Source organism: Halyomorpha halys, unplaced genomic scaffold (assembly GCF_000696795.3).
Source record: "Halyomorpha halys isolate HHAL.00 unplaced genomic scaffold, Hhal_1.1 Scaffold100.1, whole genome shotgun sequence".
NCBI classification, from domain to species: domain Eukaryota; kingdom Metazoa; phylum Arthropoda; class Insecta; order Hemiptera; family Pentatomidae; genus Halyomorpha; species Halyomorpha halys.
The window spans coordinates 684,709-696,757 of record NW_027112088.1 but is presented as its reverse complement, the minus strand read 5'-3'; the positions used below and the strand labels follow the sequence as shown (position 1 = coordinate 696,757).

Sequence of the window (12,049 nt, the reverse complement as noted above, 5' to 3'; positions counted from 1 at the left end):
GATCTCAGTGTTTTAATTTACTAAAGGATACCTCCAACCTTCGGATTCTGTATCCATTTATTCATTTTATATTACTTCTAACAATGAGAGATGGATAATTATTTTAAACCAACAATTGAAGGTACGTTAGAGAATGCAATATTGAAAATTCGGCATTTATGCCCTGTCAATCAATTTTAATACGGATACTCATATAATGAGCATTCAATTGTACATAAATAAACCGCGTTTAATCAACATTTAAACAACATTAATCAACAATCAAAATCGTTTTAGAGAAAATAAAAAAGAATGTTAAATATCAAGTGGCACTACCAGTCAGGCGATTTAACAAAAAAGTTGTTACATCCCAGGCATACACATGCTCAAATATGTTTTTACAGTTTTGTACCACAATTTGTTTTTTGAGTATGCCATTTTGCGAGACTTATTTGGACTCAGGGGACCTCTAAAGCTGTATTTTCTTCGAAATATTTCACGATCATAATATTCTATATTTAAGTAAGTGAAAGTAAAAAGTCATTTGCCAACAACGAAAGACTAATAAGGTAGGGTCAGGTGAAGGCAATCCAATGGCTACCCGGTCATCATAGGCAAGACCAGCGACTTGGACGTCTTCAGTTGAATTCGCTACTCAAGTCACCTCAGTATTATTATCATTTTATTTTTCTTTATAGAAGATATTGTGTTTATATTTAAACTCATTTTTTAGCTGGATTTTTATTATAGCACGTCTATAATTTTTTTTTCTCTATTTACATTTCTTCTTTTTTTACTTTCTTACAATTCGCTTGCCTGAAGATTATACTCCTTCCAAACAACTCAATAATGCTCAATTCGCAGTTCGTCTTGCGAAATTCTTTCAAATTCATCACGCCCTCTCTAATGTTCCCGAATCCAAATCTAAATCGAAAATAATCCCTACCAGAATCCAATAACCTCAACTATCTCCCAGTATCGCCAGGTGATCTCAACAACCATTTCATACCCTATTCTCCTTATTCAAATCTTTCTTCCACTCCTGACATTCAGACAGCTTCAATTCAGAAAACTTTTTTTATTGCCCTAACCTCCATTCTAAACTCTCATACTAACGACTATCGATCAGACAACATTCCTAAATCCTTTCTCCTAGTTACTATTCCCGTACTATCTCACATCTACAATTTTTCCTCGAACAATGCCACATTCCCTATCATTGGAAAACCACTTTAGTACGGCAATTAAATAAAATCCCAAATCCTTAGTCACCTGATGACTTTTCCCCCCATTTCTCTCTTCTAACCTTTCAAAACCGCTTGAACGCTTTGGACAAAACTTACTTTCAGACTTCCTAAAACTCATCAACCTCCTTCAATCCAGCTTTCGACTTGGCAATTCAACACAATCTGCTCTCCTTAAAATAAACCTTGAACACTAAAACCTAATAACCTCAACTCCTGAAAACTATTCCCCGTATTCCAACTTTGTTCCTAACCTATAATCCGATAAAGATCTACACATTTATCAAAAGCTTTGGAGTCACCTTTGACCAGGCTATCTTCTGGAAAAATCACGTCTCTGATATCTCCCGTCGTACCTTCTTCACTCTAAAATGATTTAATTCATCCTCGTCACCTACTTCCCTTTAAAACCCGCAGGGTCCTGACAACCCCCGTAATATTTTCCCTCTTTGACTATTGTTGTGCGATTCATGGGGGGTCTCTGGGGTCTCGAAGCAAAATTAAAATTGTCCATCAATTACTTTATACGTTTCTTTTTTGGGGTCCCCAAGGACGACGCTGTCGCCTGATTTTACGATGAGTTGAAGTGGCTTTAACCATCCTTCCGTCGTATATATTTCCTTGCATCCTTCCTTTACTAAGTTATCCAATCTCGCCGTCCATCTTACATTTCTGATCTCCTTCAATTCAAATCAGTAGACTCCTGTAACAACCCCCTGCCTTCAGACTTAAATTTAACTGTCCATCCAACTTGCTACCTTTGATAGGTCTTTCCTAATTTGCTACTCTTCTCTATGGAATTCTATTCCTTCCTTATTCTAATACCCTTTCTGTAATAATCACTTCCTGTCCACCTAATTCCCGAAGAATAACATTTCAAAGGTGCAAATAATATTCATTAAATGGATAGAAGAAATTTAACACAAATACTATTGGATGTCTCTAATATTTATTTAGATTCTGTAAATATGTATTTAAGTTTATGTCATCATAATCACATCATTTATTTATTTATTATTATTATTTATTTTCTTTTTATTATATTTTCTTTTTACATGAGTTGTTTTTAATTTTCTTTTAAAACTTTTAAATATGTATTTAAATGTTAATAGCTCCTTTCTGTTAATTATTTTTAGTCTATTTTTGTTTAGTTCTCTTTCATTTTGTTAAATTAGAAGTTAGCCACTTTATGATTTATAATTTGACAAATAGCTTTATTTTATCAGTTTTCTTTTTATTTATTTTTCTCTTAATACATTTTTTTTAAATTATTGTTGTTTCACTTTTTTTTTTCTTTTCCACTGTATTGTTGTAGTGATATTTTATAATTTCCAATTAATTTTTAATATTTACTTTAGGGCTCTAAAGCCTATTTTCTATTTCTTTAATATTAATCTAAAGGGGCTTGTCCCAGAATAAACATAGATGATTTTTATTATTATATTCTCTGTAAATAAATGGAATTATTCTAAATTCATTTGCATTATTACCTAGAACTAGTTTAAAACATTAATTTTTAATAATATTTTTATTATTGTAATTAAATAATTAGTGAGTTTTACAATGATATCCTTTAATCTCTTGAGAATCCAGAGTAACAAGTATGATGCAATATCTTCAAGAAATTAAGGCATGCACGGATAAGTGGATCCCTAAATTTTGATAGTTTGGATTATCTTTTGATCGAGTTCTGATGTTCAGATTGCTAAAATAAAAAATATATCAAATATTTTTTCAACATTGCTACTTGTCCCTTAGAATTGGGGTAAATGGAACAAATGGCTTGATTTCTTATGTAAATGTGCTGAAGAAGAAGGGGATAAGGGAAAAAGAAAGCGAAATTTTTTTCCTGATTCATGGGGGTTATACCTGATGGCGCCAGTTAGGTATCCTGGGTTTTTCTCTTTTCTGCTGGATTATAAAATGCAAATATCCACTTATCATGATCTTTTACTCACACCTTTACAACTTACTTGTTGTTGGAGAAATATTTAATAATTTATGTCTGGAACCACCAAACCTTTTTCAAAATGAGTTCTCAAAAATCCTCAAAACTTATTATAAGTTCCCATAAAAATTACTTGTTTTTTATATCAGAAAAAAATTAATCTTTGTAAATTTTTATGCATTTAAAACAATACTAGAAATTCATTCATCAAATTACATAATACATTATGTAACAATATTTATCCTACACTTAAACTAATACTTCCATGTAGTAGTATAAATGAAACCAAAGATTTTTATAATATGACTTCGGTATAGAAGTATCCTGATCTTTCACCCACACCTTTACAACTTACTTGCTTTTGGAGAAATAATTATGTCTAAGACCACCAAACTTTTTTTTAAGTCAGCTCTCAAAAATGTTCAAAACGTTTTATAAGTTCCCATAAAAATGACTAAAATTACTTGTGTTTGGTTTTTATATCAGAAAATAATTAATCTTTGTAAATTTTTATGCATTTAAAATTATAGAAATTATTACATCAAATTACATAATACATTATGTAACAATATTACTTCTACACTTAAACTAATACTTCCATATAGTAGTATTAATGAAACCAAAGAATTTTCATAATATGACTTCAGTATAGAAGGAGAAAAAAGTTTAAAATGGCTAAAGGTAAACAGGGCAAATCATTACGAAAATGTATATATATATATAGGATGCTTATGCCCTACTTTTATTTTTTATAACTTCTAAGTACTAAAATAATTTTTACAAATGTAATTAATTTCCAGTCTTTTATGGTTAATTAGTATTATATTTACAGGAACCTCATTTTATGATAAACCAAAAATACCTTTAACATTATAATAATAATTTACTATTAAAGGTATAACACAATTAATTAGAGAATTTAAGCAGCCAGACTTTATTCTGGGTCAACACCTGTATCCATAAAATCTCTGGAATACTGGTAAACTTTCTTAGGAAAGAATCTGGAAAAAAAAAAAAAAAAACCATAAATACTGTAAATTAAATTTTATACAAATGAGTAATTAAATTACTGTTTTTATTCATAGCTTATCATAAAATAATTTTTAAGATGCCATTTGTAAACAATACCTCATAAACCTATCCAAAGTCATGACAAATCCTGGAACTGACAGCTCAGATTGCTCCCGTTTTATTGCCTTAATTATACAATCTGCTACCTCCTTCACAGTGAGAATATTAACAAGAGATGGGAACCTAGAATTCACAAATAATAATATTAGCGATTGATTGCTATGAGAATTCACAATTAATTATTTAATACTATGTGTTGTTTTTTCCCCACTTTTCTTTGTGCTAAAAGTAATAATAATAATAATAAAAAAGTATGCCATTTATTGATAATTTTATAGCTATTTTGTAATATGTATAATTTAAAAATATTTAAATAACACAAAGCAGCAAGTTAGTAAATTATGGTAAATCTGCTTTAAAGTACGACCAAACTTATTTTAAAATAAAGGAAATATTTTATAAAAATTCTTTTATTTACTAATAATCTTATGCATATACTTAATTAAATATGATAGTACACAAATTGAATATTTTTCACTTATTCTTGCATTTCATATAAATGTTTTTATTAATTTCTAGCATCTCAATCACCAGTCAATAGAACACTCCTTGTTTTATAATAATTTAAAAAAATTAACATTTAATTATTTTTAATTGTGTAACAGTTACAAGTATACAAAATTTTATAGCTTTCTATTTAAACATGTTGGCAACATACTTATTCATAGTAAATTAATAGTCACAGCTAAAAGACTTTATTAGTATTGTTGTTATGGTCATCTGTACATCATTGTTATTCTTAGGAGACAGTTTGTTTCAGAATAAAGATTACTTTCTCATTCCTTCATTCAAAACAATTATTTTTATTAGATTTTATCTATTTATTTTACAAATTGAAATATAGTACTGTAGACAAAGTAAAAATTGGATGATGACTTGATTCTCTATCTCTTTTAATTTTTGACAAAACCACTATTTCATAATGAGCAGAATGCTGGAAGTACAATAAAAGGTCTGAACAAACTGGCTTAGAAGGTCTCTGTGCTACTTAAATTTTAGCTAATATCTAGACTTTCCTATTGTTTCAAACGAGAAGATTTAAACATTATTTTTGTATTTAACTGCTATTACTCAAGTACAAAATAATTCTCTAAATAAAGTTTTTATTTTCTTCCTCCCTTAAAGAACACACTGAATGTCATTGATAATGAAGCTAATGTGCACCTGGTTCCAACACTGCTAATAAAGATCTTTTAGTTGTTTATTTTTCTTTTATTAGTTTCAATGAGAGGGGGATACAAGTAAACTGGTGACAACTACTCAAGTACATGAATGTGTACAGAAATTATTATAATATTAATACCTGTTTCTCGGCTTCTTTGCAAGTCCAGTATCCACCATTATAGGATTTACTGTAGTAAACTTAATTGAACTATTATTTTCACTGATTCTAAGTTCTTCTTGTAGAGTTTCCATCAAACCTATATAAAAATAAATTGTTTGTTTTTTCATCAAAGCTTCACAGATAATATGAATGAGAGTTATATTTTATTATATTATTTGTATTTAATGTTTAGATATTTAATTATTTGATTGGACACTATTTAAATTCTCTTTCCTTCTATTAGTCATACCTCTTACTGCGAACTTCGAGGCAGAGTATGGAACAGCATATGGAAGACCTACAACACCACATGCTGAGCATACTGCAACTATGTGACCAAAATTTTTCTCTTTCATTTTTGGGAGAAATGCTTCCAAAGTCTGAAAAACAATAAACTATCTGTATACTTTTATACAAATTTAAATTAAATTATGCTGAAGACTGCTTAATAAGTGAATGCACAAATAGTTATTTGCATTGTATTCTTTGAGAATGCAGAAATATTAAACAGAAAAACAAAAAGATAGGGATTGAACTGTTGTTTGATTAGACCCATTTTGCTACCGATAAAAAAAAATTATATTCTGCATAGCTGTTAAATTAATCAATAAAACAAATTGAGATAGATTCTGTGGCCATATGGCAAAAGATTATGTCACTTTTATGTCTATTCAAGATTGTAAATTTTAAACAAATTTCACCAACATGTGATTCTGTGGATTTGACCTTTCATCATTGTTTTATCATTAACTCAACCTTAACATCAATGCAGGAGAATCTGAAATCTGAAAAACTCCTTTTTCGAGAAAGTAGCTTATAAAAATTTAACACCTGAGCACAGAATTATTCTTAAATAATATTCACACCTATATTTAATATTTAAAAAAAAAAAAACACAATATTTTATAAATTAATTAGACTACACTCTATAGCACGTTAAACGACAATAAAATGTTACAAATAAAACTATAAATATACAGATTACATCAACTAAAAATATATATCAAAAGGCTTCTATTTTACACAAAGATGGTCTCTTAAAAATTACTCATGATGAGGTATGTATTTATTAAATATTTTCAAGTTATGGAGTTATAGTTCCATGATCAGGGTTCAATGTCTTTGTAGTGAATTCATAGATGATTTTTTGTTAAGTTGAAGGATTAGTTCTTTTCTGTAGAGCATGGAGTGATACTTAAGGGACATTAATATGGCATTAACACATACTTTGAAGATTGGTTCATTTTTGCATAATGTGATCCAATTATTTGATAGATAACATTGATTGGTTGATTGGATGAACATCATTTAAGTCTAATAATTAATATTTCATGAGTGAAAGGTAACAAAACCTCGAAGCCTCAGTGGATTAACCCCTCTTAGAACATGAACTCTAATACCTGGCTGCTCCTACTTTTACTATCCTTGACTAGATGGCAAGCCTTTGAGTGAGAGGATAGCTTCGGAGACAATACATAGTATTCAATATTTTTGTCCTTCAACTGATCAGGCCATATGAGCAGTGACTTGGCTGCCTCCACCACAGGCGCTGTCTACACCTCGAGGTGACGAGAAAAGTGGCAAGAAGATACCAAGATATCAACCTGGCCGTGAAACATCTTCACATACAGATAAACCACCCATATGAGCTTAACCAATCTCTTTTTTTTTATTTTATTTTTTTTTATTATCTAAATAATAACACGGAAACCCTTTAGAATTTATTTTGGGTATATATATTAGAATAATGTATAGATATAGATATATAAATAGAGATATATTCTGGATATTTATATTTTTACAAAAATAAATGTTTATTATTCTATCTATATGTGTCTCAATTTCAACCTTAAGAATTTTCTAAAGAACTCCATTAACATACAATTAAGGTTTCTTGGTCATTAAAGAGATATAGGGCCTCTCAAGTTGTGCAATGGTAATGCGTAATATGAAGAACTATAAGGAGATAACTTATAAAAATAGTATAGGAATAACAAAGTAATATAAGACAATAAACAATAGAATTGGAATGGGCTAAAATTCAGACTTGTTTATTTGTGTTCTTCACCCTGATGATTGTCCCCCTAGCATCTCCTCCTTTAATCAAAATCTATGGTCAGCTAAAAACTCACTATTATAAGATATTTTTATAGTTTCTTTTTAGAGCTTTATTTCGAAATCATCTCCAATTAATAATCACTTAAAACTCAATAAATTATCAATTATCAAGTGAAGTGCATTCTATGATGACTAAAGTAAGTTTAGTATTAGATAGATCATTTCTTAATTGCATATCTTTGATGGACTGAACATTTCACAAAGCTCACTGAAAAGTGCTTTGAAAAAAGTAAATAATAAAAGTATATTTGGGCAATTACCCAGAAGTGAGAGATGATATTGACATTGAAGACGTTTTCGATATTCTTAGCGCTTTGTTGACACAATGGCTTGCATACCATTACACCAGCATTATTAATTAAAAGAGAAACAGTTCCAACATCTTCCTCTACTCTCTTTGCAGTAGAGAGGACATCATTTCTGTTTGTGACGTCACATCTAGAAAAATAATAATAAAATAGATTAACCAATATTGAATAATTTACATTGATATGGTATATTAAAAAAATGAAAACCTACGAATAAAAATGTACTCTACTCCCGAACCCTTCTTCCTTAACCAATTTATATGTTTCAGCATTCCCTTCTTCATTTATGTCCCATCCTACAACAGTACACCCTTCAGCTGCCAACCTCCGGACTATTTCTTGTCCAATCCCATGACCAGAACCAGTCACCTAATGCCATAATTTAATTATAATAAAGTATAAATATTATTTAAAAAAAAACAACAAAAGGATCTTATGATTTTATATATTCCTGCTTAAATAGAAATCTTGACTGATTTCTGTTACTAAAGAATTAATGTTTTATGCTTTTTAAGTTACATATATTAATAATGACATCCCTTTACTCAAGTTAGCATTGCAGTCCCTTTAAACAATAACCTTGACCAATTTGAAAATTGAAATCTTATATAATATTAGTTGTAGATATTACTTTAAGTATATAATATTTAAAATAAAGTATAACTTCAATAACTTAAATAAAACTTAAAATAATAAGTATATTCAAAATTTTAAAAGTCCCTTAATTGTTTTCAAATGGAGTCAAATATATTATTTACTTACAAAATGCAAATAAACAACCATAATAATCCAATTAAAAGTGAATAACAGCTTTAAATTATAAATAATTACCAAACTAAGATTATATATAAATTTTAAAACTTTTTATTTTCATTTACTTGAAAAAACTTTAAAACATCTAATTATTATAAAATATATATTTTAATGTTTATATTTAGTCTATGGCTACAAATTACACCTTTCAATACTTCCATTACTTACATGGATGTGATATATATATATATTCTTAGTTGATATTATGTATATATCTTCAGTTGAAAGTTTTATAGTTAATCATGAAAATTTCCAAGGGATATCCATGTATATCTTTTGATACACAAAATAACTTGAGTGACTAGGAGCAATTTTTTAATAACCATCTAATTTAATGCATATTAAAATGGAATGTTTATTAAAAAAATTGCTACTAGAAACTATATTTGAAAAATGTGGGGGATAAGATTGCCAGTTGGGCTATGATGTATTCAGCAGGTAATCAAAGCTAAGCAATGTCAAGTATGGTCAGTACTTGGATGGGTGAGTGCCCGAAATGGGCGATCATTCATACCTAAATATCATGCTTCTTCCTCTTCCCTTGATTTGTGAGACCTATCAGCCTATTGTAGGTAGCTCACACCAACCAGGGATAGCACTATGACCCTAGCCTGAGCATTCACGATATAGTGAAGTACGTTGTGGTCCTGAAGGAGATATGTTTATGGAAAGGATATATGTATATTCAGGAGTATTTTTTATAAATTGCTGCTAGAAACTCTACTTATTTTATATATTAAAACATAGACATGGACATCCTTGGAAATATTTAGTTAGTAAAATTAACAATAATAAAATTTTCTGATGAAGAATTTTTTTACATTACAAGTACAGTTAAGGAATATTAAAAATTAATCTCACAAGTGCTATTTGTCCTTCAAGACATTTCTCTTTTGGGGGTAGCACCAATTCATAGATGGATTCCAATATTGCCAATGTCATTCGAAACAGCAAGTAGAAAATTTCAAGAGCTAAGATAAATCCTTCAAGTACGCGGTTTTTCCATGTAACCCTGGAAAAAAAATAAAATTGATTTTTATAATTATAATAATATACTACATCTTATCACCATTACCAGTCCACGTTTTTTAAAATATAGTTTCTTGTCGACAAAATTAATTTCTACAATTCACTATTCTTACTTTGACCTCTTCTTTGGTTCTCAATATATTTAATTTAGTTTTAGCTCTGAAAAGGAAAGTGTATTAAGTTTTAGATGAGTTTTGAATTTTTCACAAATAAAAGATATCATCTCTTTTGCTTCTGCCTCCTTCTATGTTCCTATTCAGCCATGAAGGAAAAGCTTTTTAGGAGTTTAATATTAAAAATTAAATGTGTTTAAAGTTTATAAAATAGTGGCTTTAACTGCCGATTTTATCTCCTTTCAATCTGAGTTACTTAATCTATTTTAGTAATTTCTAGTTGTGCTATGGGTACAAAGTTATGTATTCATGGGTTAATTCTTAGTGTCTGTGATTTTTAATCACATATACCTGAAAGTTGACAAAACTTCCTACAAAAATCATAAATTACATTTTATTTTCGCAACACTACGAGAGAGCGCCATAAAAATAGTTCAGCATAGTTTTTTAGATTTAAAAGATAGAACGATTCCGTATGTTTTTGTGGGATTTTGTATTCGAATTTACAACGCTCATTTCCCGGTGGCTTTTCAATAGAAATAGAATATAAACCACCAAAATGTAATTTTTTTAAAAATGTTTTTGCTTTCAAAAACATAGTTTCTAACATTTTAGAACATAAACATTCAATATAATGTAACAGAAGCTGGCAAAATTTCTGGAGAAATGCGTATATTATATTTCTCTTTCGATTATCCTCCGAAATCGCTTGAAAAAGCCAATTTTCTGTTTTCTGTAAAAAAGGAAAAAAACAACAACTATTGGGCGATCAGTGATTGACCGTGAGTAAAAAACAACTGTTTTCGGTTGCTTCCAAGACTTTTAAGATTTTGTGCTATATCCACTACTTTCAAGCGAAATTACATTGAATCAAAAGCCCAGACAGGCATTGCTTTGAAATTTGGCATATTTAATTTTCTTGTATTTCTGTGTGATGTACGGATGTCCAGGGCCCTGTTTCATAAAAAAGTACAAACTGATACTATTAGTCTTGTCGATTTAACTTAATACAATTACACAGACTTGTACAATAATAACTTGTACTTTTGTACTTTTTAACTCCTGTAATATCACTAATAGTCCTCCCTATTATAAAAAATATAAGTATTAGTGTAATTACCACGTTGTCTCTATACTTGTACTATGAACTAATACTATTAGCTTTCATCATAACAGAGCCCTGAATGGTTATATAATGTTTACCGATTAAATATATTAAAACGAAAGATTTACAAGGAAAATAATTTATCAAAAAAAATATCGTCTAAATGGTGTACAAAAAGTAGTTAAAATTATTTTTCTTTAAATTGTTAAGAGGACGCGGCAACTGGGCAAGAGGGGGAGGGTGTTATGACAAAGCTGCGTTCTATTATTAGAAGTTTTATTAGCGATGGAACATTTGCTCCATGTTATCTCCATTGTTAATGTAATGTCAAGGCGCAGAAAGCAACCTGTAGTTCAACAAAGGGTCTCATCTATAACTCCATAGCCTGTTTCATTTGTCCTAACGCCTGCTAACCTGCCCAGAGCCTCTTAGAGTCTCTTAGCCTTGGAAGAAAAAGTAATTCTAGCTCCTTCTTCTCCTATACCATTTAAACAATACTATATTTGGTAAACGATTTTTTCATAATACGCAAATTGTTGATAAATTAATTGTTTTCCATGAAGAGGAAAATAGCACATAACCTTTTTGGATACCAGGTCCAATTTTACAATCATTGAAGGTACAAAAAGGTTGTTTCCAGGGCCCTGTTTCATAATAAAGTACAAACTAATACTATTAGTCTTGTAGATTTATCTTAATTCAATTACACTGACTTGTACGACAGTAACTTGTACTTTAGTATTTTTTAATGCCTATAATATCACTAATAGTCATTCCTATGATGAAAAAAATAAGTATTAGTATTATTACCATACTAGTTTCTACACTTGTACTATGAATTAATACTATTAGCTTTCATTATGAAACAGGGCCCAGGAGTGTTCTTTCTTCTCAATGGTTCTCTCTCTCTCTCTCTCTCTCTCTATATATATATATA

At 29.4% G+C, this 12,049-nt stretch overlaps 1 protein-coding gene across 5 annotated transcripts in view; it reads right to left on the bottom strand.

Moving 5' to 3' along the window:
* Window positions 1–1,772: 1,772 nt before the first annotated feature.
* The window catches only part of LOC106677487 (short-chain dehydrogenase/reductase family 16C member 6), a 58,170-nt gene continuing 47,893 nt past the window's right edge, over window positions 1,773–12,049 (bottom strand). For 4 of the 5 annotated variants that reach the window (XM_014415461.3, XM_067050062.1, XM_014415460.3 and 1 more), the window contains 7 exons: window positions 9,727–9,877; window positions 8,264–8,421; window positions 8,005–8,182; window positions 5,877–6,006; window positions 5,606–5,723; window positions 4,300–4,425; window positions 1,773–4,172 (listed from right to left, as the gene is read on the bottom strand). In XM_014415461.3, the coding sequence (XP_014270947.1) occupies window positions 4,106–4,172; window positions 4,300–4,425; window positions 5,606–5,723; window positions 5,877–6,006; window positions 8,005–8,182; window positions 8,264–8,421; window positions 9,727–9,877 (928 nt within the window). In that variant the 3' untranslated portion in view covers window positions 1,773–4,105. Of the gene's footprint in view, window positions 4,173–4,299; window positions 4,426–5,605; window positions 5,724–5,876; window positions 6,007–8,004; window positions 8,183–8,263; window positions 8,422–9,726; window positions 9,878–12,049 lie in introns of those variants that run through there. The other variant, XM_067050063.1, reaches the window with a different exon arrangement.